General features: G+C 48.5%; 1 protein-coding gene across 1 annotated transcript in view; it reads right to left on the reverse strand.

The window, feature by feature from the left end:
- Positions 1 to 27,065, reverse strand: part of SLC12A8 (solute carrier family 12 member 8) — a 46,790-nt gene extending 19,725 nt beyond the window's left edge. Inside the window, exons 1-5 of the mRNA XM_054636729.2 lie at positions 26,881 to 27,065; positions 25,985 to 26,131; positions 22,940 to 23,131; positions 20,397 to 20,628; positions 4,532 to 4,645 (exon numbers count right to left, since the gene is read on the reverse strand). Of these exons, the coding sequence (XP_054492704.2) occupies positions 4,532 to 4,645; positions 20,397 to 20,628; positions 22,940 to 23,131; positions 25,985 to 26,131; positions 26,881 to 26,949 (754 nt within the window). The 5' untranslated portion in view covers positions 26,950 to 27,065. The remainder of the gene's footprint in view (positions 1 to 4,531; positions 4,646 to 20,396; positions 20,629 to 22,939; positions 23,132 to 25,984; positions 26,132 to 26,880) is intronic.
- Between the last annotated feature and the right edge of the window lie 692 nt (positions 27,066 to 27,757).

Below are 27,757 nucleotides of genomic sequence, written 5' to 3' on the forward strand. Positions count from 1 at the left end.
TTGTCAGAAGGACAGCTGTTAATCTCATGTGCTTCTTGGCCAAGTTTCTCAAACATCTGGCACCACCTTTAAATCTTCCAGCTTGAGTCACCTCTTCCTCATCCAAACTCCTGCCTCAGCAAAGCACTGGGGAAACACCAAAATGGCATTTTCTGGACTGAACATAAAAAAGCTGAAGACGTGAGTCATCGGCACAGCGATGACTGCACAGCCTGGGCTGCCTCCCTGCGTCCCTCCCACAGACCCACACACGCTTGGGAGCAGCCAGGAGTTGACTTCCCAGGGCCCACATAAAGAGGATCTTGAGGCTGGTGATTGACCTCCTGCCCAGCAGTGACCAGGGTCACACCCAGGCCACTGCACACCACTGGCTTCTGTCAGGGCTCCCAGGAGGTCACCAGAGTTTCATGGGTTCCACAACCAAAGGTCAAGGCCACCAAAGAGGGAAGAAACTCAGATATTCTCAGCTACCCAGGCCAAAGCCATCTCCTCTGTGCTGCAGCTATGACTCTGACATGACCAGTGCAAAGGTGTGGACAGTCTGGTAGTACAGATGTATGGACAATGCCAGAGCCACCTCTCCACTACCAGCAGCCTTTTAAACCCTGTCAGTTAACAAGTTTTCCTGAACAAATCAGTTTTTCCTCTGAAAATGCTCTTTTTTCTTTCAAGTTAAGAACACGTATGGCAGGCAGTGCAGACCCTGAACTATCACAACACTCATTGCAGATTCCTTCTGTCTGTCCTTCCTAGCAGTCAAGGTAGGAAGAAATTGGGATGTTCCTTCCTTCAGACACAGGCCTATCCCTAGGGAAATGGCCAATCCCTTCTGAACTCTGCCGATTCTCCATGGAGAAAATGATCCAGCTCTCTGTTTCAATGAGATAGCAGGCTGGATTTTCCACACTGGCTATTATCTTAGAGAGCAGCAGATAGTGACAAAGCTTCTGGACAAAGAAGCATGAAAACACAGTCAACCCAGCCAGGAAATTATGGCTGAGACAGTCTGTACGTCGCTGCTATTCCCAGTGTAATCTGGTCCTGGGCATCATCCAGAGGGTGGATGTGTGCATGAGGGGACCACCTACACTGTGTGTCAGGCACAGCCACCAGCCCCACCAGCCATGGTTTATAGCTGCAGATACGATCACTCTGCAAACGCTCAGTGCACTTCTCAGTGAACATACTGTAAAATATAAAAGGTGATTTTTTTCCTTCACCCAGGAGGTGAAGAATGGAAAATCTTAGATAAGGCTTGTAGCTAATTTTTTTAAAGGGCCAACTTCTCCACTGATGTAAGCTGGCACTTTGCCATAGACTTCAATGGAGTTGTGCCAGTTTACATCATCTGATAACTTAGCCCAAAACTTCTAAATCTATTTGCTGTCATTTTGCAAGTGCTAGATATGGTTTATTTCAGAACTGGTTTCTGTGCAGTGATATTTTCCACTAACGCTGCTTCAAATGACATCTTACTTTCTTCTATCACAAGACAACACACTTCTTTCATTAGACAGAAAACCTTGGGGATTTAGTGGAAAAACATTTTTTGAACAACAGAAACAGCATTTATCTTAATTCTAAAATGCACTGATGGCTTCATGGCTGCTGCTGGGAGCTGGCTGTGGGCAGGCTGCCCCTGAGACTCCCTCCCTGTTGAAAAGCCCTGGCTGGGTGGGTGTCCAAGTGTTCACCTATCACAGCACAGCAGCAAAATGTGTGCACTGAGAAGGTATTTATAAACATGCAGAAGAACAGCTGGTCAATGCACAGCACCTCTACAGGGGCATGTTCACATCTTCCACAGCTATACTGACTGAAGCCAGCAAATCCCAGTCTTCTGTGCCCATGCTCTCCCATTTAGGCCAGCTCTAGATGTCTGTTTTGGATCCCTTGGCTACTTCCCTATGATTAAATGACAAACTTTGGGGAATTCAGCCAGCTGCACTGAACATCCAGCTGAAATGGTTTAAACAGCTATTGCACAGGTAGCAAACAGACCAGCCTCTGCTTACCAGTGCTCAACCCTAACACTGGGGTAACTTCACTCTCACTGCTGGAGTCATACCAGTAAAACACAGAGGAACAGAGAAAACAACCTGACCTGGAGCAAAACACCCCAAGGAGGATGCTCCTAGGAGGCAGCATGATGCTACTGGTCTGCAAAAGGCTGGGATGGCCATCCTTGGCCCATCAACTGAAGCATATCCCCAGCTGCTCCTCCTGCCTGTTTGGTCTGGCAAGGGTCTCCCCAGAGGTCCTGCTCCCCCTTGCTGAAGTGGCTGCCCCTCTTTGCTATTACATCTACCAGCCTGCATTTCACATTTCTCTTTCACTGCTGTGTCTGGTGGAAATGGGCAACTTACAGCCCCTTTTTAGTGTATCCCAGAGACCAAACTCAAACTGGTTGAATTCAGATAGCCATCTCAGAGACAGAGGAAGAAGCCTATCCTGAAGAGATCAAAATAGTTTCACTTCAAAGAGGAACATTTCATCTCAAAAGGCCCAAACAATTTGTTTCACAATTTCCGAAATATTCTTTTTTTAAAACTTTGTTATCAAAATAGCATCTTAAATTGTAAGCTAGCATATGCTACAAATTAAAAATAGTAAACACAACATTTTCTAATTAAAGATAAACAGAACATTGCTGTGGATCAAAGAACTGTTTCAAACTGGCTCAATGTAACCCCTCAAAACTAAACAGCATATTGTTTTGCTGAAACTCTCCCCAAATTTCTGTTGTATCTTAAGGCAAAGGATTTTGCTTCCAGTGGTCACTGTGGGGGTTCCAGCAGAGGTGGGTGGTGGGGAGGGCCACAGGCTGGAGGGGACAGCCTGGGAGCAGTGCTAGCCTGTCCATGTCATTCCTCTGTGCCACTTCTGCTCACCCTCTGCATCACGCTGCCTGCCCTGAAGCAGCAGCACTGGCAGCAGAGAAGTCTTGACGCCCTGAAATCCTAGAAATTTCTTAATCAGACCATAACCTCTTCCATGCAGAGCACCAAACACAGACCTGCATTTTTTGAGGCTCCTGAACTCCACAGTGCTCCAAACAGCAGTGACAGGAGTGATAGTGATGTTATATGGTACCACTGGCACTGCTACTCTGAAGGAATAATTTAAATCCTGTAAATAACCAAGCAATTAAAAAGAACACGTGAAAAAGCTGTGCTAACAACCAAAGTAATTATACATTATCCCAAACTGTATTTTCAGAGAATGTTTGACATTACTACTGGTGTTACTACTGCTAACTAAACAGAGCAACAGGCTGCCAGGGCTTTAAGCAAATTGTATCTATTAGTTTTGGCATTCTTCCTAGCAGCCAGGCATTAGCAGTGACAAAAAATCATTTAATATGGCTAATCATGGTAATTTTCTGCACAGTTTTGTTTTCTGTTCCTTCTTCTATAACCAAGGAGCCAGAAAACAACCTGCTTTCCTGCACCAGACAGAGCTCATGAGTTTTTTTTCTATTGGGTACTCACTTAGGCCAATCAAAAATGACAACAAAAAAGAGGGCAGAAGACATCTCTGTGGTGCCAATAGTTCAGGAAGGTGAGTTTTCCAGGAGGAAACCTAGAGGGGTAATAGCCAGACTGATAAGGTGGGAGAGAGGATCTCAAAGAAAAATTTGAAGTCCTGCACCAGGTGCACCTGACAAAGTGACTTCTGCAACCCAACCATTCCTTCAGTCCATCTGTTTCACAAAACACTTTAATTTGTCTCCTACAGCAATTCTGCAACTTCCAGTGAGTTGCTTAGAGCTGATCCTCTGAAAATTCATTCTGTAATCCAAGGATTCATCACTATGGAAACTGCTTATAATCAGTACTTTTTATAGCTTAAAACACCCAGCATCAACAAAAGGTATTGTAACTTCAGCTGATAGCTACTGCATTCCCACTGGAGATTGTCAGCTCTGGAAAGGGGACATGCATCTCCCTGGTATTTAAGGGAATGGATGATATGAAGGTACCTAATTAAGCTCCTAAATATGAGATGAGCTCTGCTGACGTACAAGGATGAACCTGTGACACCACACAGTGAGTGGTGGGTCCACCATGGGCAATGGCATCAGCCCAGCTCAGCCACCTGCTAAGGTAAGGATGGAGAGAAAGTCCTCCTGTGCTCTTCCCACTCTCCCAGTGCAATAAAGTCATAGGGCTCATCTGATTTGATAAATCATGATCAGTTCTTTTAGACAGGCTTGATACCTTCTGCCCTGACAGCATTGGCCAAGATCAGTGCCTGAGCCTTGTCCTTGGCAGGGGAGGATTTACAGAACCACATCAACCCACAGAGCTCACCAGCAGCGTCGAACCACAGAGACAGAAGAGCAAGTGAGCAAGACAGGAGTGCAAAAAATTTGAGATGCTGGAGGGAAGCCTGAACATTTGAATTGACCACTCGGGTCTGCTACAGCCAAGTGCAGTCCTGCTCATAGCCGAGGAGCTCCCCTTGCTTCTGCTCATCTCCGAGATGTTCCTGTGGAGGAAAAAAGGCAGAGGACAAAACCGAACTGTACCTGTGGCAGCTGGGAAAAACACTCCAAAAACAGTGAAGAAGGACTCCCCCTGGCTGTAGTCTGGCAGGGTGTTGTTGGACATCAGCTCTTGGGAGTAGCCGACGAAGCCGTGCTCTGTGGAGACATGGAGGGCGAGAGGAGAGCCCCAGGAGCCACCAGGGCTGCAGGAGCCCCCCAGATGCTCTCAGCACCACCCTCCTCTAAACACAAGCACCTGCAGGGGCTGCCTGCAAGCACCACCTGAAAGGATTAACATCAACTTATATGGTGGGGAGAAGGTAGAAACCAGGGCTGCCACTCCTGCCCCATCTTTCTAAGGTCACACACACAAGTTTTGCTTTGCAAACAAGTTTACAGAAGACAAGGGAGGGGGAAAGCGATGGGTGGGATACCAATGTCATGCACCTGGTTTGCTGGGTGTGTAATGGAGGATCCTGCTCCCTCAGTGCACACTTGAAGGATGGCTCAAATCCTGTCACAGACCTCAATTTGTTAGGAAGGGTTAAGCCTGACAGCTGGCATGCAAAGCATTAATTAGGAAAGTTTTCAGATGCCTATAGACAGAAAAGATAACTCACAAAAGCAGGTTAAGGAATTAATGCGTGTGACTATAATAATTTCATTTTTAACAGGCAACATTGCCTTTTGTTGGAATATCTTGATCTGTGGAAACTTCTCCTCCCTGTCAGTAATCCAAATGCTTATGCCAGCTGGGGGTGGAAGGTGAGCAAAGTCGGTTCCTTTTTTTCTTCTGCCACTACAATCTATTTCCACAAGACATGTGACTCCAATAACTTGAATTTTCTCATTAGCAGGCAGGATGTTGTTTATGGCCGCACAGGGTGATGGCCAGAAATTAAAAAGAGACTCCATCAAAGCTGTCCCATGCCTCAAAGACAACATTAATGATGTTTGGACAATAGATTAAAACAGAACATTAAATCAGACCTCTGAGCACAAGACATATCCATTTAAAGTCTCAGAATATAACTAACCACAGAGCTTTGAAGTTTTCACAGAAAACCCTACAGATAATCAAAAGTTTCCTACTACATCTGCATTCATTGTGTTGCCCAAACATGGATGGAAACACACTGACAGAAGAGGTGTCCTGCTGCTAGGCTTTGTAAAAGCACTGGCTCTCTTTGCTAGGAACAAGTCCCAGATGAGATTTACAGGGAACAAGCTCAGTGCAACACACTGACCTCTGGACCTCACAGATGTCTGCAGAAAGTGCAGTTTCTGGAGAAATAGAGGGGGAATTTGTGTAGGCTGTATGCTCCTATAAGTCCAGACCTGTGTGGCTTCAACCAGAATTGATGCTCATGACAGCACAGCCCATGGCCAGTCTGCAGAGCTCCCACCAAACTGCTTGAGGGAAATGTTGGTCCTTGGCCAAGGGATTTTTCACCAAGTATGTGCTCCTCAAGAAAATGTTAATTTTTCATTTTAAAAGTGAACAAAATACCCATCTCACCCCACGAAGATCTGCAGACCTTCTCCAACCAGAGCTTTGAAGAAGCAGCATCAAATACATCTATGCCACTTGATAAAAGTTTTCCCCACTGATTCATAAAAATCTCCAGTGGAGGGAACTCTAGCCTCTCTTGATGGCTTACTCTCATATATTCCTATCATTCAGGTTTTCCCTAATCACAAATTTTCCTTTTCATACCACTTGCCCAGTTTGTGGAGGCCATCTGAAATCCTGACCCTCTCTGCCAGGCTGCTGCGAGCTCTTCCCAGCTGGGGCTCATCTTCAGAGTTAATCTGCACTTTCCCTTTTCCATCCTCCAGGAAGTTAAGAAAAATGCCAAATAACATCAAACCAAAACCAGACTGTTGCAGAACCTCACCAGGCACCGCATCCTGCTTTGTAAGCAAACCATCTCCAACTGGGGTCTTCCAATGGTGTTTTGGGGCTATATAATTCAAATGAGGCACTTTGGGTGCCTTCTGTTTCCTTCCTCATACAAAAGGCCAAGTGTGCAGACCAGTTAACAACCAGGCTACATTTTCTGTGGTACCATTTTGGCCATATTATGGCCGCACACCAACCCTGAGACCCTGAGTCCAATGTCTGACCTGCACCTGTGTGCATCTGAGCCCTATCAACCTTGAGAAATTAAATCATCCCCTAGTGCTCCATTCATTTGCATGTTGTTCCCTTTCCTACTTTATTCCCATAGGTGGAAGTCCTCAGTGGAAGAGACAAAAGCCCAAAGCCATGGCAGATGTCACTGGCACCACAGAAAACAACAGTCATGGGTTTGTTGAAAGAGCCACAGGATGTGCCTACAACGCTCTCCCACTTCTGCTTCCTCTCCCCACAGCTCTGGCAGGTGAGAGGCCATTCCACATTTCCCCTGTATAAAGAAACCAGGAACCTTATTGACTAATTAAAGAGAAGTTCATCCAAATGTTAGTTGTTATTGCACCCCCATTTCTCACTCAATCACCCTCCTGTGAAGCAAACCTCCCATCCCTTTTGATCAGACTAGGATCTGCAGTCACCACCAATTTAGGGGCACATGAGCATGGGGCTGAGGACAACATGCTGGGAGCATCTCCTGCCTGCCCACGTGCCTGTGACCAGTGCAAGACATCTGTGACCTTTCAGCTTATTAATATTAATGCCACTAATTGTAGCTGACAGGGCAATTGGGCTAAAAATCATCCAAAACAAAACAGGAACCAGCAACCGAGACGGATCGGTGAAACCAGCAGAGGCCTCGGTCAGTTGTTTGCAGAGTCAATTATCCACATCCCATGGAAAGTGCACTTCAAAAGGAAAAGCTTCGGAAGGAGGAGGGAAGGAAATGTGATAGGGTCTATATTTGGCACTCTGATCTTCAAACGAGGCAAGATCATTTTATACATTTTTCTGTAAGGAGATCTTTTTCTCCTTTCTCTTTTTCAAACCAGATTGCTCCCTCCTTGTTCATTACAAAATGTTTGTCTGAAAAATTTTGCTCTCAATCAATTTATGCAAACCCACAGCCTCTAAATCCTGCCTTTAATGATCCTGCTCTCAGCTGGCTTGCAGAGGGCTGGAGCTGAAGTGCTATAAACAATCTTCCCTGTGTCATCCTAGAAGAAAAGAATCCGGTTCTTTCTCTGTGCAATGTCAGCCTTATGGGAAATGCACAATAAAGAGCAGTAACAATTTATTTTCATCATTAGATACTCAATAAGTAGAAAGCAAATAATGCATTTCTCAAATGGTTGAGCTGATCTAAATAAGCAATAGGGAAAAAATTACTCAGAGCAACATCTGAACTATTCCTGTGATTCTTCACAAATCAAGTCCTTCCAGTTGCTCTTACTAAAATGATAAACAGTAAAAACCACCCAACAAGTTTGAAATGGAAGAGCTTTCAGGACAAGCATCCTCCATTCACCTGTGCAGGGGGATCACAGGAGCCTGTACACCAGCCTAATGTAGCCAGAGGAGGAGGAGGAAGATGGTCACAACTCTGATGTCTTTCTATCCATCACAGATGCCTGGGAGGAGGCACCAGATTTCCTCTGGTGGCCACTGCTGCATCCCCTCTCTTCCCCGGTGGGTTTGGGCTTTTCTTGCACTTTCTCCTGCCTCTCACCCTGTGGAAGAGCATGAAACCACGAGGTTTTTGGCACTCAGGACTCCCCTTATGAGGGCAGCCCCTCCATGAAGCCCAGGGTTCCAGAATGGGAACTCAAAGAGGTTGGAGCAGGGGCTCAAGGAGAAGCTGTGGTTACACAGGGTCAGGCCATTATGCAACAGCACAGAGCACGGCAGCACTGCCAAGTTCCAGGCAACCTGGAGCTCATTACAGATTAGTTAAGTCTTGGCCAAATTCAATAAGCCTGTTCACAAGCTTAAGGTTAAGTAAAGCCTGGCACTGAGGCAGGGGCGAAATAGTGCAAAAATGGAAAACCACCTTAAGAAACAGCTCCCTGAAGACAGTCCCATATTGCACTCTGCTTGTGATTAGAGATTTTAATTACAAAGGTGAATGGTGAAGGCTTGAAATGGTGAGATTTTTTTTCTTTTCCAAAATAAGTGAGCCCACACATTCCCTCCTGGAAGGTACTTGCTGAGATTTGCTTTCAGGGGAACAGCTGGAAGTGTTTGTCTTGCAGCACATTTCCCAGGTCTGACCTCAGCATTTTCAGGATCCTGTGTGATGTGTAAGACGTGGAGTGCCAAAGAATAATTATATATCCTTGGCATAATTATCTCTGCTCTCTATCTTTTTCCCATTTCTTCTTCCACCACTAAACCCTTCTGGCATAAGTTCTGAATTCCAGCTGTTTGCCTTGGATGCCAGTCCAAGCACACACCCAGAACGAGGTCCTGGTGTGGGTGCTGCAGATATCTGAGCACACCACTGTGGAGAAACCGGGAATGGTGCTCACAGCCATCCTCATCTGAACACACAGTAACATAAAGTTCCACTCCTCACCAACCACATGGTTACATTTTCCCTCTCCAAACTCTTGGCCAAGGGCAAGGTGCAAGTCCAGAACTTCTGAGCTGTTGACTCCCCCTTGGGCAAGTCAAGCCCTGTCAGGCTGGTACCTCTCAGAGGCTGTGGTCTATCAGATGCCTGTTGGGTGTCCTAAACCAAATTGATTCCTACATAGGCTGGAGTGCTCTGCAGCAGGGAAGGAGTGAAATTCTCCCCCAAAAAGCCCCTGAAATACAAATTCTTCTCCTGCCTGCAGAATAAGCTCAACCATAGTCTGGTGGTGACCAAACTCCCCCAAACACATGTACAACCCACAGCTTATCACATGAGAGCAGCATATTCACTTGTCAAAGGAAAGTTAGGCATGTCTGGCTTAAATGAAGTAACCTGTGGATGCCAAAGCACCACCAGCAGTAGGTTTTTCAGCATCTCAGTGAGCAATTGCATATACACAGGGTTCACCATCCACACAGGAACTGTGGATGTGCAGAGATGGGTGCAAAGCCATGAATGATGCCCAAACCCCAAAGACTTTATCTTTCTGTTCCCCCAGCCCTCATGCACACACTGAAATTTAACTTCAGGCGACAAACAGCACAGGATCATGTGATGCAACAGCTCTGAAAGATGCTGTGCACCAGCACAGCCACGTTCTGGGTGGCCCTGGATTTCCTCAGTGAAGTGCTGGATGTGCCAGAAAATGACATGGGTCCAGCTGACCACAGCCACAGCCCGGCAGTGCCACACGGGGCAATGGGCACTGAAAATGGTGCATTCTCCAGTGGATTGGCATAATCAAAGAGACATGAAGAGGGCACCATGGTCACAAATAACACTTGAATCACCTTTCCCAACAGAATGCAAAATCAATCAAAGCAGTGCAGTCACAAGCCTCCACATCCCTCCATGCACACACCTGGCTTCCTGTGTTTGGGCTCATTTAACAGCAGCATTAACAATCACATTCCCAAGCTCTTCCAAGGCTGGCCTGTTCCTGTAGCCTTCACAACTACCCAGCTCCAGCTCCCTACGTCCTCACAATATTTTTTCCCAGGCAAGTCCAACACTACCACTGCTGATCCCAGGCACTGCCCTACAGCTGCCAGCCTGGAACAGGTCAGGTGCAGGCAGAAATGTATGAGAAAAATGTGGAAAGTTTGGGAAGGAAAACAGGCAGAGGGCGGTAGTGCTGGAGGGGGAGAGAGGACAGTGTGGTGGGTTTCTCATGCTGCCAGTCCACTGCTCAGTCCACTTGCTGTGGGCTGACACTCAACCTGCAGGATGCATTAACAGATTTTCACCAGAAAGTCCCAGTTCTCCAAGGAATGGTGAGGGAACTGATGAGTCATGGAAGCAGAGGGCGCTGGGCAGCAGAGCCATGCTGACAAGAGCAGAGAATAAACATGACCTTTGCTGAACTTGTACAGGAATACAAAAATGTTTTAACACCTTCCAGGACATCTCCTGCTTCACCTTTGGATAGACAGGTTTTGGCTGGAAGACTGGGAAGAAGCAGAAGGAAAAGAGAAGAGCTGCAGGGAGCAGAGCATGAGGAGATGGGGCAAACTGATGAGGTTGATGCCCCTGTCTCCTGTCAGCTACTGCTGGACTCACCCACCCAGGGGACCACATGCACCAAACCCAGGCTGCCCTTTTCTGCAGCTCCAGTGCAACACCTGTGCCATGTGAGTCAGCATGCAGCACTGCACATGTCCTGCAAGCCAGGAGCACACCAGCTCCACGTTGGACTTGTGGACAGCAGCACAGCTCCATAGCTGGAGATGGGGTGTGTGCAGCCCAGCCCAGACAGAGAACAGCAAACACAAGATCATTCCCTCTCCATATGTCACAAATGATGTCATGACTTTGCTTCATCTCAGTCCTCAGGACCACATCCTGCCTGCAGGCAGCTCCCACAGTCTCAGTATTTCTGCTTTAAGAATCTCAAACTGGGCAAGGGAAAAAAATAGAGAGGAATTTTTCTATTGAACACATGCAGGTCAATGATTATGCAGAGATAAGAATTACAAAATTAACACATCAGCATGTGGCCACACTGACAGTGCAGAAAGGCTGCAGAGCATCTGCCTGAGCTGCCAGGGCACTGAGAGATGCAGGATGTGGGAGCTCCTCAGCTCCTGCTCTACCCCACCCCAACCCATGTTGCTGTTGGCAACCCTTAGCAGAAAGTACTGGGAGAGGAGGTAAGAATGCAAAGGAACTCAATTCCCTCTGTAATTTCATCCCTAAATGCCAGCTAAACACATTAATGATCAAAAGGGCTCAGAGTGACCACAGACCCCAAGCCCCAGGGAGCAGAAGCAGAAGCAGCACCTCTGCCACTGCTGTGACCCCAGAATGTGTCAGAATGATCCCAGCTGAAAATTGCCACAGCCAGCATCGCCCACTCCTCACAGCAAAAGGGCCAAACCAAAGCTGAGCAGCGAGAGGCAGCCCAGGGTGGGGAGAGGAGCTCATTGCTATTTTTCCACTTGTGAACAAATAAGCTCCTATGTTATCATCAGCACTGGGGAGATTGTTTCATGAATCGGGACAAACACCACACTTACGTTTCAAATTCATCAGAGCATCAAGTAGCAAAAAATAGACAGGTTTTAGTGGGAAAAAAGTTTCGCAAGAGGGTGGTGGGGAGGAAGGATAAGAGCAAATTTCAAGAAAGAAGGGAAGGCGTTCCCTTGCCCAATACTTTCTCATAAAGCACCCACAATACAGCCATCAAACCTAAAAAGAGAGAGTATGCACAGTCTGTAATTGAAGGAGCGAAAGCCACAGTTAAAACAATCTAAAAAGGCCAAGCCCTGAGAAAAGCAACTGGAATCCCTTATCTTTTGATGGAAAAGAATGTGCTCCCTGAGATTAATGACGTGTTTACCCGAAAGGAAATCGCCGCCCTTCTGAAGCAGCGAGTGTTTGTTCCTCCCCAGTCCCTGTTTTCTGCTCCGGAGCTGATCTCCCAAACCTCCTGTTTAAAGTCAACACACAATGCGGCTTCCTGCTGCTGGGGGCATCCCACCATTAACCCTGTCCCAAAAACCACCTTCCACCGCACCTGTGCATCCCCGCCAACAGCGGCAGAGACAAACCCGGGCTATTTAAATGGCATTTAGGGCAGGAGCAGCACCGGGACGGATCACCCCGGGCATAAACGCGGCTCAGCCGAGCAGACAAACGGGCAGGCGGGGATGCTGAGGGCGCTGTCGAGGGACAGCACTCTGGGCCACCTCTTCTCAAATTGCTCCGGGGCTCGGCAGCTGTCCTGCAGGTCAGCCTGCTGCAGCATGCCTCTTGGAAATAGGCTTAGCATCAGCCGGTGCAATGCTCTGCTGTGTCAGAGGAGGCTCGGGGAGACATGGGGTCTCTGCTCTGAATACCCTCAGGCGAGCAAGAAAAACTGCAGCAGAAGCGCCAGGGCCGATCTGTTTGGGGAAACCCGGAGAAAAAAGCGTCATCATCCCTTTGCGTATTTATCCTTTTCGGTAACTGCACCCCCGTCTCCTCGTGGAGCATCCCGGCCATGGGAGCCATCAGATGACGGGCACCTCCTCTCCCTGAAGGCAATGGACCTGCAGCACTGGGTGCTAGCCAGCAGCTAAAAATAGCATAAAAGGCAGAATAAACAAAGGGAGCTGCTTAAATCTGTCTCCGATGTTTGTCTTTAGCTAATGGAGCAATTTTCATGTGCAGGATGCTGTCACCTCTCTCAGATCAGGAGGCACTCTATGCTCCCCCCAGCCACACCACATCTCCTGCAGGACGGGACAGGGTGGGAGGAAATGCTAATTTCTGCCCAACTCCCCTGTGCCTGCTTTATCTCTGCCTCAGCCTCTGGGGAAAGTGGAAAACCACTAATGTACACAAGAGCACACTCAGAGCCTGCACAGACAGCTCCTCATCACAAAGGCACTGCTTAAATAAAGGAAAACTTAGGAATGTGCCCGTGGAAGTAGCTAGCAGAGCTCTTTGGCACTTACTCTGTCTCTACAAGTTGGTGGGGTTTAATAATTTTTTCAAAAAAAAAAAAAAACAAAAAAAAAAAAAACCAAAAAATGAACATTTTCTGCAATTAGACACTCTGAAATTCTGGTCAGGAAAAAAAAAGTAAGGGATTTTAACACAGGTGTTTCAACTTTTTAAATTCTTCTTATGTTTTGCATTATTTAATGCTAAGCACTAGACTTGCTGTAATATATAAATCCTTCCATTACTATTTGATTTCTTTGATGTGGTATTTTCAGCCTGGCTTGTTCAATGGTATTCAAACCAGCTGGTGAAAATTATTTTATTCATTGCAAAGAGGACAAGAACTACAGTGTCCCTTGCTCCATCCTTCTTCCAGGAAAACAGTTTCCATCAATGGGGTATCATTATCAATTACAGAATGGTATTTCTTGGAAGTCATGCCCAGAGAGCCCAGCTGTGGGAGGCTCTGGAGAGCTTCTCCAGTGAAAAGCCCTAGGCCTGAGAGATCAGAATTTAGGCTGAGTCAAGGCACAACAATTGGAGGAAAATGAGTGGCAGTGCAGTGGTGATGACACACATCCTTTGGACTTTGGAGTGGCCTCCCCTCCATCTCAGAGCTGCTCCCTGTATTGTTTGGGACAAAGCCCAATCCACGCTGATCAAATCCCCATCTTTCAAAGGAAAAATGATACAACTTAATCCACCAGATCCTGCCATGAGCCTTCTGCCATCCTCATGACTACAGCATCCCATGCTCCCAGCTTCCCATAATAAATTATGGATATATTATCCACATGACAGTGGTACTTCAAAAGAAAACTATTACTTTTGTTGACTTTTTAATTTTGTATCTAAAATGATAGCTTGTTTTCATTTTTGGAAGGTTTTCATTATCCTCTATATGCAACACACACACAGCTACAGCCTTAAGTCTGGCTTCAGAATGCAAATCAAACCAAACAGCATTTGATTTTGGAAAGGTTGAGCAAGATGTTGTCACCTAAAAGGATTTTTATGTTTGCTTGTTTGAAACTATTAATTTAATTCTGTGTAAGTCATAGAATAGATTTTCCCTACAAAAATCAATTTTTCAATGGATGCATTTCCCCCTTCAAGTGAAGAAGAAAACCAGAAAGAACCACTGAGCCACCATCCCAGTTAGTGAAGGTACAACCAGGATAAAATCCCTTACTTACAGACAAAAAAGGTCAAAAATTGTTAACACAAGAGAGGATGAACAGCAGATAAGGACCTATTTCCCACACAAAGTTTTCTCTTTAGCCTAGGAGAGGAATGCAAACTAGAAGTGAAGTGGCTGGAGGAAGAATCTAATAACTAGAAGTTATCTTAATAAATTAAATTCCCAAATAAGGAAAGCTGATTCAGGGCACAGCTGAACTGTGACTGGAATTAAACACTGGGGGAATGAAAAAAAGAAGAGGCAGAATATCTCCATAATTTGAAAACTATTACATGGCAGCACCAGAAAAAAGAGGAAAAAAAAATCAATGCAATTAAATAAAGCTGTCCCATCCACACACAGCAATGAGGAGAGAGGGAGAAGATGTGGGATGATACAGATCTTCCTCAAACCAGTCAGTTTTATCAGTTCTGTAGCATTAAACAAGTTGCTGCTGAAGGAGAGCCTGCACAGGAGGTTTTATGGGAGGGATGGATGGGGAAAGCCCACATGAAGGCAGAGTCTAACAAAGGTATTTCAGGATTTATTTACAAGTTCTAGGAAGATGAGCTTAGCATTGCTTCACAGGGAAACAGCAAAGCAATTAAAGGTGAAATCAATGTGTACAAAACCTCCTGTGCACATCAGGAACTCTACTGAGCAAACTTAAACCTGTAACAGCCTCAGCAAGCCCTCTCCTGGCTCCAGGCATGGACCTGGCCAGCCAGTACAGGACAGCACCATTCAGTGGCACATTTTAGGGTCTCATTTAGGGGAGGCCAGGGCTCTGCTCATCCTCAGCAGCTCGTGGCACACAGGCTGCTCAGATGGAGCTGCCCAGAGAGGACTGAAGAGCACCAGAGGCCTGCCAAGCAAGGAGGTTTAATGCAAAAAAGGAAGGACACCAGATTGTGCCAAGTCCTCAAGAGCCCCAAAGCAGTGGGTTTAGGCTGCAGGAAGAGGGGATAAGCCCAGCAAGTGACAAGAGCAGGGTCCCCAAGGATGCAGGAAAGGATCCACCTGTGGAAATTTTTAGGAGCAGATTGGGTGCACGTGGCATCCATCCCCAGTGCAGCCCGGTAGGTGCAGCAGGGCGGGACCCGCAGACCCCGAGCCCTCCTCCCCTCTTTCCCCAGCTCCTGGGAGATGCCTGGGGCGGTGGCTCGGGAATCCTGCCTGGGCTGGGCAGAGCAGGGACACAGCGGGGCCAGCCCCAGCCCCGGGGTGCAGCAGCTGTGCTGACACCTGAGCATCTGCAGCAATCCAGAGTGCTGCTCCCCAACACAGTCCCACTGCTGGATGGCCTCCAGCAGGGAAACACCGTGAAAACCTGCCTACAAACAGGGCTGCATCTCAAGGCTCGCTGCTTCGGTTTTTTCCTTCTAAATAAACTGCTTGAAATACCTACTTCAGAGAACCTGGACAGAGTGGTGTAGCTTTCCTCTCACTATCTAAATAAGGCCTCTAACAATGTTATCACTTTCCAAAACACATCTGTCCCGCAGCTCCTAGCCCAGACAATTGGCAGGTAACCAGTTAATAAATGTCTTCGCCAGACTGTTGAATAGGCTGGCCCCAACTCAAGAGTGATGTCAGGGCCATTCAATGCACTATAATTGGAAAAAGCTGGGAAAAGCAATCCCATGTTTTTTAATAAATAAGGAGTGTATTAGCAGCCTCCTGCCTTTATTCACCACGGTGTGTACCTTGTTCAGTAGCAAAGTGGGATTTTATAATTTTTTTTCTGCTGCTGCTCGCACAGTGATTTCTACTTGGGATTTGGTGCCAGTTTCCAGATGTGTCTCAGGCCAGGAAGTCAGCAATCAGCCTGGATAAAGCCTCTGGGATTTGCTGCAGATCATCTTTTGACACACACATCCTTCCTGCACCCTCTCTTATGATATTGGGGCACACCCCTTGTGCCCAAAAATAAAATAAAACAACCCAGAGCCAAGCAGAAGCCCCTGATTAGGATGCTTTGATCACTTTCATATTCAATCTCTGGGAATATTTTTAATTAATTCAGCCCATCGAAGCCCCAGAGGCAGCATTTGAGGCATCTTTACAACACCAGAGTGTCTATATACATAAATCACTTCAACAATTGCAGGTTCCCTGTCTGCTGGAGCAGCTCCAGGCAAAACTCATCTCCCACAAATCCTCACCAGTGGTACCCACAGGACAGCATCAGCTCCCCAGCTTGGCCATAGAACATTGGAGGGGGATGAATCCTCCAAAGCACTTGTCCTCAGAGGAATACATGAAGATGATAAATGAGTTTTCTGGGCTCTGAGTGAGCAGCTTAGGGAAGCTGAAACCCAAGCGGGTGACATGAAGGATGTGGTTTGCATGGAAAATAATCCCAAGCAGAAGCACCCTGACAGCAATATGCCTTTCAAACCTCCCTCCATCCCTGAGAAAGGAAGTACCCAGATCTCCCAGCCTGAGGAGAGGGGTTTAGCCCCACACAGCCAAGCTCCACGCTCACCCCAGCCACGTGGTACCATCGACTGCAGGACCGGGGAATCCCAGCCCAAGGGGACACAATTACAGAATTACTAACAAGATAATTTATTTCTCACCCCCACCAGGCATTTAAGAGGCTGTTGTTGGGCCTCTTGCGATTCCTTTCATCTCCCCATCAAAGCACAACCAAATTAACACCAGCCCTCCTCCCAGTGGTGGCCCCCCCGAGCTCCCAGAGCTGCTCTGCTTTCACAGGGCACCTGGGAGCCACTGCCAAAACAGGAAAGCAGGCGCCTAATTGAAAGGGAGTATTTGGGAGTCACCCTACACAAAAATTAGCAGAGATATGCTAGGAAAATAAAATAGTGGGCATTAACAGACGGCTTATCTTCTTTTTTTCCGTGACTCTAATGTTCAGGATGTGAAAAGGCCAAAAAAGTTTCACATACTGTTCTGAGAAACTGGTCAGGGAGAGGAGCATCCTCTCCTCTACTTTCACTGCTCCTCCCAAAATTACTCAGGTTGATGTTGAGGAATGGACCTCCATCATTAAAATACAGACATACACAAGCCAAAACAACCCTGCATTGCTGCTATGAAAATTTGCAGCTAGTGCTGGGTCTTGGTGATGGGCTGAGAAGTCGAGCAATGGCTGATTTCAATTGACCTGTGTTAGGTTTACTAAAAACACTCACCTGTGCTAGGGAGAAAGGGAATAGGGATGTCTCCTGAATGGAGGAAGGAGCACAGGGGTCTCTGTTCCTGGAGGAGGGACTGAGCTGGAAGCTGGGTGGCCAGAGGCAGCTCAGGGAGGCTGGTTCTCACACAGAACAGGGAGCCCCTCTCCTCCCTACCCACCCTTGGCGGAGATCCCAGCCTGGGACTGTGACCAAGCCCCAGGGGAAGTGCCAGCTGAAGCCAAGGGAGGATTTAGGATTAGCTCCAAAAAATCAGCCAGTCCCACCCCACCCTGCAGGCAGCCTGTGGAAAGGATCAAAAGCCCTGGGGGCCAGGCAGGCCCAGAGGGGTCAGCAGAGTCTGGACAAGTGACCCAGAGCACTCCCTGCCTGCACTCAGCTCCTCCAGCCCCAGCTCCTGGCTGCAGGAGCCCAGCTGGCTCTTGGAGCAGGAGCAAGCCACAGCAAGAGAGAGGAAAAAAAAAATGAGAAAGAGCAGCAGGAAGCCGTGCTGAGAAGCCCCCTTTTGTGTAAACACGCTCCGTCCTCAGACTAAAAATAAAGGCAAACCACAGGAAGGGAGTGAGTGCTTGGACAATATCCGATTTGGTGTGTGCCTGGGTGTGAGCTGCGGGAATGGGGAGAAGAGCAGGGGACTCCACCCAGCCCAGCCACACAAAGGCAGCCAGTTAAGACCTTCAAGATGGACAGGCATTCCTGGAGATTATTTAAATTCAAGCAACTGCTGCTTGGCAGATGTGCAGTCCCTTCCTGTGTGCGCAGCACTTGGAGATGTTAAGTGCGGGAAAAGGCTGCCATGGCAGAAAAGGCAGGATGGCTGCACAAGGCCCATTCTACAGGGTCAGACACTGAGACCCAAGGCTGTGAACTGAAGCCCCATAAACCTGCCATAAAACGAGGACATGACCCAGACAAGCTGTCAGCTACAATGCAGCTCACAGCTCCAGCCTCAAAAACCACCTCTCCCTGCATGCTGCCTTTGCATCTCAGCTCCTGCTGCAGCCACAGAACCAAACTGAAAGCAGCAGCACGCTCCTGAGGGCTGATCAGTGGAGTGCCCACCCCAAAGGGGTCTCAAATGCTTCCCCTGGTGCTGGGCTTTGGTGCAGTGCCCCCTGCCATTGTCATCAGCTGGCTCTGGAGGCTGGGGCTGCAGCACCACCTGCGTGTCCCACCTGCAGGCTCCTCGCAGGAGGGATGCTTTGCTGGTGGGTGCGACCCCAAGAGACAGGCATCCATCCATCCATCCATCCATCCATCCATCCATCCATCCATCCATCCATCCATCCATCCATCCATCCATCCATCCATCCATGCTGCACAGAAAGCAGCCAGCACAGCGTGAGGAGGCTCCTGGGAGCCCAGCGCTCACCCTCGGTGCTGACACACCACTCAGAGGCTTTCTGGGGAAATGCAGCGCTTGGGAGGATCCCGTGCCAGGCTGGAGGGAGCAGCACTGCCACAGGGTGTGCGGAGGCACCGCAGCTGTCCCTGCCGGCTGTGCCGCTGTCCCACCCCAGGGCAGCTGCTCCGGGGGCACCATCAGCCCAATTCCCTCCAGGCACTGGGAGCCCTCCTGTCTTTAGTCAGCCTTGGCTGAACTGCAGCATCTGCGATGCTCAGCTGCCTCATCTCCCTTCCTGTCGCTATTTTCTGTCAGAAGAAAATGACAGAGCTCGGCAGTGGAGGAAATCAAAGACAACTGTGGTGGCCTCCACTTGGGCATGTTTGCTGCTGACGTTTGTGTTCCTTTAATTCCTGCCTCCTGGTCCTGTGTTCGCTTTCCTACTATCTGGTCTCACCTCGAGTATTCATTTTTCTTTACTATTAGAAAAGTCTACGAGGAGCTCAACAAAAATCCAACACACGCCCCCCAGCCCCGTTTCCTCTAGAAAACAACTTCCTATGGAGCACAGCTGTTTGGAGCAGGTCACTTGCTTTCCCTGCAAAACAGCAACACAACTGCCCCTGCTTCATTCTCATTTACAAGTATTGCTGAAACTTTCACAGGATCTCATTTGGGGCATTTCCCACGTGCTAAATATAAAGTGTAAATGCCTTTCCATGAGGCTCTGTCTGGCAGGGGAGCAGCTGTTTCTGTCCCTGCCCACCAGAGCAGCAGCAGCACAAAATAAAACAGCAGCATGAATGACACTTGTGCCATCGGTGCTATGAGTGCCCACATGACACCTCCTGCCACCCAGCCCAGCTGCTGAATCACAGCTGTCAATGAAAACTGAACATCTTTCCTTAAACTCACTTTAGTAGGTCACTTGCCACTCCCCAAGGTGCTGCTGGACGCAGAGGAAGCCAAGAAAAAGGTGACACCTTCTGTTTACTCAGCTAATTGCACTTCACTATCGCTCTGAAACGTGTTAGCAAGCAGAGAGAAGAAAGGGAACAGGACTTGGTGTGAGCAGGGCTGCAGGTGGGAGCCCTGAACCTCCCCCTTGCCTGAGCTGGAGCTGTCACTGCAGGCTGAACTCGCTCTGGGAAAAGTTATGGGGAAACTCCCACTCATGGGTCCTTGAACTCCCACTCATGGGTCCTTGAACTCCCACTCATGGGTCCTGGAAACCCCAGCAGCCACCTGCCCTCACCCAGCTCCCTGCTCAGAGCCCCAGCACAGCCCTGGCCAGCACACCCAGCAGAGTGCACAGCACAGCACAGACAGGTCTGAGGCACCTCAGAGGTGTCCACACAAGATCCCCATAGCTCAAATTCACAATCCTCATTTTCACAGGCACAGTGCTGAGTCAGGCAGCAGAAGGCTACGAAGAACACTGCAGACACAGATGCTCTCTGTTGTTAGAAAACCTCCAAACGAAACATAGCAGGAGCACAAATTGAGAGTTTAGTCCCCGGGGTTAAACACCTAAATTAATAAGGCATCTTCAGTCATGCTCTGCAAACACTCCTTGCAAAATAATGGGTTGTTTCTAATAGATCAGTACCAAAGGACAGGAGACACATCTGGAAGCTCTGAACTCTACCACTGTCCAAGTGTCACTGCAAAAACACAGCTAAGGAGAAAACCCCAGGGACTAATGCCTGCTGACCCCAATGCAATGAACCCCCAGTTTTACCTGGATCAAGATGTGTAAAGGACCCAATGACAAAGTCCAGTGTTGAGACAGCCAGCAGGAAGAGCAGCAGGAGCTGGAGCCTGATGATCCACTTGACCCCAGCCAAATTGATGCCCAGCAGGCCGAGCAGGACAGCCAGGGAGATGCCACGCACTGCCCAGATGTTGCTGAGGCTCAGGACACCTGCAATGGACTCTGCAAAGCCAGTGATGTACATGGCACCTGCAACACACTGAGGGACACAGCTCTGTCAGTGCCCCATGGGAGAAAAGGGACCCCATCCACAGCCCCATGCCGGGCTGGGGGGCTCTGTTCAGACAGACAGAACGACACTGGCTGTCACAGTGCAACCTTGGATGTTACTGCCACACTGCCACAGCAGCAGAGCTGGGCAGACAGGGAAGGCTGGGTGCTAGGACCAGCAGCCCAGATGTTCCACTGTCACATCTACCCTCTGTCAACACTCCAGGAGAAACTACACTGGCTTCTCTGAGAGAGAAAGGATGAGCCAGCTTCTGTTTCTTCCCCCTCTTCTGCTTCTCTGGAGGAAAGGGTCCCAGTTGAACACCTGCCTGAAGAGCAGCTGTTTGTCTCCCCCTTCACTGCCTCCTGGGGGTTATTTTTAACTCAGTGTTTAATTTGGATGCAAACTCTGATGTTTCACCAGCTCCCCATCTCGCTGCTGGAATGGAGCCTGCCCTTTGGAGGAGAGCACACTGTGTGAGCCATGTCCCAGGAAAGCTGCCTGTTTGCCTTGCAGCAGGGCAGGACACACACTCTGCCCTGGTGGCTGAGAGCCTGCAGGACAGGACATCTGCAGCACAGGCTCAAACACCACTGCAGCACAGCAACCCAAAACACCAGGAGGTTTCACTCCAGAAATTCCCACCAGCTGACATTCCAGCAACAGCCCTTCCAGTGCATGGCATCCCTGGAAAACCAGGTCAGGGCAGACAGCTGCATTTGATATGGCTGCTGTGGCCTTGGCTCCTGCACCCCACCACCCCTGTGCACAGCTGAGGGGTGTGGAAGGGACAAAGGACAGCAAGAGCAGAGCCCCCATTCACTGCAGATCCCCCACCTGGGACAGACCCAGCACTGCCCACTGAGGGGGAGCAGGACAGCCTGGCCATGCCCAGGAGCTGCAGGGTTGGTGAGGTTTTCAGCAAGGCTGATGGCATAAAGATGTTGAGAGTTGGGCACCAAAAACTTGGAGATGCTGGGGGATTCCCTTCCATCACAGGCAGACAGATCAGGGGAGCTGCATCCTGAGAGTCCTCCTCTGCAGCACATGGCCAGGCATTCCCCACTCACCCCAGTGAGAGCAGGGAACAGGGACTGCCCCATTTCTGGCAGCAGCTGCCCTATGGCAGAGGTTACAGCACTCCCTGAGCATCCTGAGCAGAGGATCAGCCTGCAGCTGGTGCAGGGCACGTTGGGCAGAAAGCACAGCTGAGAGAGGAAAGGCATCAGCAGCTTTTGGGAGCAGGCAAAGTGATTTTAAGTGAGCTGCCAGCTCCCAGCCCCTGTGCAGCCCCTGTGCACACAGGATGCCAAGGCAGGGGCCAGGGCTGCTGCAGCCCAGCTTTTACAACCCTCAGGACAGGCTGCAACCTGATTGCTTTCCCAGATGGGGTCCTCTCAGAGAGCAAGAGTGGAAAATCTGACAGGAAGGATTCTCATGTGTGGCCCATTTCCATATCTTGGCTTGTAACTGGGTTCAGTTTGTGTTTTATGGACACTTGCTTTTAATCTGGAGTGAAAGGAGAAGAGGGGATTATTTTTGGTTTGGGGGCTGTTCAGGGGTTTTGGAGATTGCTGTAAGCCAGTCAGTTAAAAACAAACCTCCATAAAAATGCTTCTCTGCTCACCACATTTTATACTGTTCATAACATCTTTATGGGGGGAGAGGGTTAAGTTACTGCAGGTTTAAGTGATTATTTTCCATTCTTTTTGTAGACTACTTGTGTATTTTTGTGCCTCACCACCCTAACAGCTCCTTGGGATCATTCAGAAAACCCAGAACTGTGACTCTTGGCTCACAGGAGTCAATTAGCCGTGGCCCTTACCCCTGCCCAGCTCTCATCCCACACCAGCTCCACTTCTGCTGGCTCCCACAGAGAAGCAGCCAAGGCTTGCCTGATCCCTGAGGGTACATGGAGCATGCCAAGGCCAACCTGCCCATCCACAGCCTCTCACTGAGCTCTGCTTGGCCACCCTGACCTCTCCTGCTGCGTTTGATTTGTCTCCCGCCAGCAAGGGCATGTCCTGGCAATGGGGTAATTTGGGAAGGGAGGACATGTCCTGCAGGGCTTGTCCAGACACTCAGCTCCTCCACCAGGGTGCCCAGTGCCAGGCAGCACATTGCCATGCTCAGGCTTGCTCCTGGGGAGCAGCGTGGGCTCAGTGCTCCCTGTGGTGCTCTCCCATGTTGCAGTACCCAGATTTTACTTGAAACATTACTTTCTGCAGCAGGACAGCACAAGACTAATGCCTGCATTGCAAAGTTTCCAAATTTTCTTTGAGCAACTTTTTAAAATTACCTGGCCAAAAATGTAAAGGAGGCCAATGGTGCCCCCTACTTGACCTCCAAGGACAGTAGAGATCATGGAGTAGACTCCTCCACTTCCAATGCTGCACTTCTCACACACCCCAATTCCAGACAAGACTGTCACCAGGGCAACCAGAATGACAAAGGACACCAGAAACATGCCCATTACAATGCCAGTGTTTCCCTGGAATGAAAAAAAATATAAAATAAAGATTAATTCACACCAATCTGCTGCAACAGAATAAGAACTTACCCACTTCTAGTCACTAGTGATCTATGGATCTGGATTCATTACAGATTAAAAAAACACACACAGACACCTCTACATGTCTAATTAACGTAATTGATTGCCAAATTTAGAGCCTTTATTAGCACCCCTTTGATGAGAACCTGTCTTGTCCTGGAGCCTGGGGCTGGGCAGACCTTTGCATGAGCAGGTTCTGCCCTGTCAATGGGCTCCTCCATGAATCACTGGTTTTGTCCACTGGTTTAAAAGGAATGAGGTCAAACAGTGATTCAGCCACCATAGTCAGGGGATCACTGCCTGTCTGCATGGTTTAGAATGACATGCTTAAAAAAAAACCCAAAACACTTTCATAACAAAAAGCAGTTCCAAAATTGAACCCCTGGGATTTGCAGCGACTGATTTATTAACAGCATCAAGCTTGCATTTTAATTTTTGCAGAACATTTACCTTTGAAAGCTCTGATCCCTGCAAACAATGAGATGCCAAAGAACAAACCCCAAAGGCAAGGCAGCGTGGAAGATAAATAATGCTCTCACAAAGCAGCGTGCACCAGCCCTTATCTGCAGGGTGTGCTCAGAGGGCAGGTGGCTCTCGCCCTGCCTGGGCTCTGGAGACTTTTCTGCACAGGATTCAGCCCCATGATAAAAAACCAACCCTTCCTGCTTGGGGCAGAGGGAGGGCTCCAGGAGGAGCTGCTGTGCCTGCCACTGTGTGGCAAAGAGGAGAAGTCTCTGAACAAACACAGCTGCAGGTCCCCGTTGGGAAATTTAAACACCAGCACAACCCCTTTCTTTGGAGGGGTTCAGTTTGCCATTTAGGGTCAGATTTTCAGAAAGAAAAGGTGCTTGGTACCTCCAAAAGAATTTAAGAACTCTTCTGAGCTCAGGGCCTTCCCACTCACTTGCACGTGGCTGTAATTTATTTTCCAGGGTCAGGAGTTCTCCCCTGTGCTCCAGCCCACCTTCCCCTGCTGACAAATCGCTCAGGCCAGAGCACAGCAACCAGAAGGCTCCTCCAGTGCCCAGTGCTTTGTTAACATCTGGCTTCCCTTCCTTTTACTCCTCTTCCAGGCCATGTCCATATCCCCTCTTTCCAGCCTTGCTCCAGCAATGCTCATCTCTGAGGTCACACTAGCCATGATGGAGTTTTTACCACCATTGCTTCCCTGCTCTGGGGTTGGTTGAAATCCCAGATTCTTTTTTTTCCTTTTCTCTTTTTTTTTTTTTTTTTTTTTTGTGAAAAAACAGAAACATATCCAGGATGTTGGTATCATCATAAAATCCTATTTTGGTTCAGCATCCTGCTGCCTTTGACAGGGCTGTTATCTGGTCAGTGGGGAACAGAGCCAAGGACTGTTATAAACACAGCTGTGGTTGGGTCAGCACCACAGCCCACCCAAACCCCATACTCCTTTTTAAAAGGACAATTGTTCTTTTTCTTCAGCTGCTTACCCCAGGTTAAATGGTTAATAAACATTATATGCTTCAGTTAAAAACATAGATAAAAAAAAAAAAAAAGAGCAAACATATGCAAGCATTCATTTAGCCCTGAGCTTTTCCAGAAAGGTGGTACCAGGCTATGGCAGCTGTTAATGGGCAATCCAATGGTTCCTACAGAATAAAGGGTTAACACTAAGACTGAGGGGGAATGCTGGGCTCACAGCAACAATAGCAAACAGAGAAAGTGGGAAGAAAAAGCCCCCATGAAGCACTGATGCTTATTTATGCATGCATGCTGGAAGGGGTTAGTGCAGCAGCAATCCCTGTTGAACATTTCAGCAAGATTAGGTCCCCTGGAACTGCAAAGCTTCACCAGCCCCAGCTCCAGCTCTGGAAATTTATAGCAAAAGCCTGACTCTGGGAATAGCTTGACATATGACTGTCCTCTGCCAGGGGAGCTCTCTGCCAACCCTGACTTCTCCTCCCTTCCCTTTCATGCTAGCTTCCAGCTGGTTCTGTTTTTCTTTCATTTACTGGCTTTGTTTATATTTGTGTTTGCTCCAGAAGTAACTTGCTTTCAAAGGAGATGTGGAGGAAATAAAATCATAAGGAAAAGGAAGCTAAAAAATCATCCCAACTTCTCCACCACAGCAACTGCAGCTCCCCTCAACACCTCCAGCAAAGCAATTTTCAGTGCAGAGTGCAAGTGTCTTCCTGCTCCTTTTGGAAGGTGTCCACCATGCCTGTGACAAAATCTCTGCCTGAAGCTCAAATCCCATCCATCTCTGGGGAAACTTTTCTTTTTCTAAGGGGAAATTTTGAGGCATAATACAGTATTTTGCATCAGGAGGGGACAGTATTCCAGGCTCTGACCCTCAGAGATACTATTAAGGAGCCAGCAGTGGAAGATCCTTTGACAGCAATGACAATTTCACCTGACTGAGGATTCCCCATTCAAAAAATCAGGAACTCCAACACTGGCATGTTTGGAAGAGACCTCCTTCAGTGGTGCTGGGAGGATGGGTGAGTGGCTGTAACTACTTTACCTGGAAAAGTGTTAATTTCTCCTCAACAATACGACACAGGGGTGTCCCTGGTCATTGTCAAGGTTGGCTGCTGTGTTTTCCTTTCTCTTTCTGAAAGCTAAGGTAGGAAACCACTTACAAAGATCACTTCAGCTGCACATTTTAGTGGAACTTTTTGAAAAGCTATAAAATACCAGAGGGCATAGGCAACATCTATAACAAAGAGCATAGGATCCAAAACACTTGGGTGGTGATGGAGATACAAGGTAAGGGAGGGCAGAGGAAAATATCTTTTCAAACATTCAACCAAGACAGCACTTGCTCACCACAAGCCATCCCGTCCTCAGGAAAAGAACCACTCCAAAAATGTTGATCATGCAGGAGGTGAAGACCCCATCCCACGTTCCAAAAAGCACTGGCTCCCATACAAACAGCTGGATCTTCCACCAGGGCTTGGTCTGTGTTTGAGATACCTAGAGAAAAGCAAAGCCTGGGTTTACCTCTCATGTTTTATGGGCCACAGCCAGCCACCAACAGGGGGATGGCCACCAACAGCTGCTGAGACACTCCTTTGCTGCAAGCTGTCCCTAAGATGAAGGGCTGTCAGGCTGTTGGGGTGCCTGGGCCCTGAAAGAGATGGCTCCTACAACACCCTGTTTGTATTCCTGTAGGATAATCAGCTACAGAGCCCTGCTGAGCCTCAGTGAATTAACCCCAATGCATCAACCAAAAACACCATTCAAGGGTCCTTCCCAGAGCCTGCAGCTACACACTGTGCTTCTCCTGACCCTTCCAAACACTCCACCAAGGCAAGCAGGGCTCTCAGTGCATGGGAGAACTCCCTTGGAGGATATGACAAACCAGCTGGGACCAACAGAGTAGGTTAAGATGGTTTCCCCATCACAGCCATATCTGATCAGGACCCCTTGCTTCTCGAGGAGACATGGGGCTCTGGATCTTGGGGCACAGTGATTTTCCAGAGCTGCTGGAACCAAGATCTGAAGCTCCAGGGAAACTGCAGTTTTCCTATGGAACTGCTTCCTCTTGCCCTCTGGAAATCGAGTCTCTTCTTTCCCTTTCTGAGTCATACACCTCAGACATACACAGCAAAACAAAGGGCCAGTTTTGTTACTTCACTCCTGTTCCCTTGCCACAGAGGTGACCAGGAGTGGAGAGGCCATGGAGATGGAAATCTGGGAAAGGAGATGGCTCTGTGACATACCTGCTGTGCTTCCTCATGGAAGAGCTCCTGGACGTATCCCTCACTGCGGGCACCACTGCAGCTGAACATCTTCTGCTGGGCTCTGCTGCCCAAAGCTCAGCTCTAACACAGCCACAGGCCAAGCTGCTCTGAGTGGGAGCTCAGCTCAGTCCAATTCCTGCAGGGCTGGCTCCTCTGTTGTAGAAGATTCATGGTTTTATCCCAGCCTCACTGTGAAAGCAGGAAAGATGAAAGACACAACTGCTGCTTTCTTAGTCTGCCAAAGCACAAGGCCATTGTCCACACAGTCAACAAACAGCAGCTGGTAGCAGATGCTGAACCAGAGGGACACCACAAACAGCAAAGAGCAAGGCTCCCCCAGCACGGGCTCCACCATCAGCCACACATTTAACAGCCCTTGGTACCCTTTTCCAAACCTAACCCCAGCATCCTGTAGCACTGGCTCCACAGCTCCACAGTGTTGTCTGCAAAATGCATTTCCTCTCCTTGGTTTTAAATCTGGTGCCTGGTAATGTCATTGCATGCTCCTGTGCTCCAGTGACATAGGACACATGGATTATTCACTTCCCAGCACCACTCATCACTTCACTGCCTTGACCACGTCTGCCTCAGCTGTGCCTTTTGCACACCAAGGTCCTGCCTTGTATTCAGTGTATGCAGCTACCCACAGTCTCCCACACCAGGTGTCAAGAGAGACTTTTTGGCTATTCCTCAGTGCAGTACACCATGCCTAGGTAAGACAAAGAGGGCTGCAGCCAGAGAGGAGCAAGACTTGTTCCTCAGATGTGGAGAGGGCAGCTTGTCTGGATCACTGGCTCTCCTGGGGCAGGTAATTTGCTGGCCAGCTCAGCCCTCATGCTTACAAGAACCAACCATG

The sequence above is a fragment of the Agelaius phoeniceus genome, chromosome 7, assembly GCF_051311805.1.
Source record: "Agelaius phoeniceus isolate bAgePho1 chromosome 7, bAgePho1.hap1, whole genome shotgun sequence".
NCBI classification, from domain to species: domain Eukaryota; kingdom Metazoa; phylum Chordata; class Aves; order Passeriformes; family Icteridae; genus Agelaius; species Agelaius phoeniceus.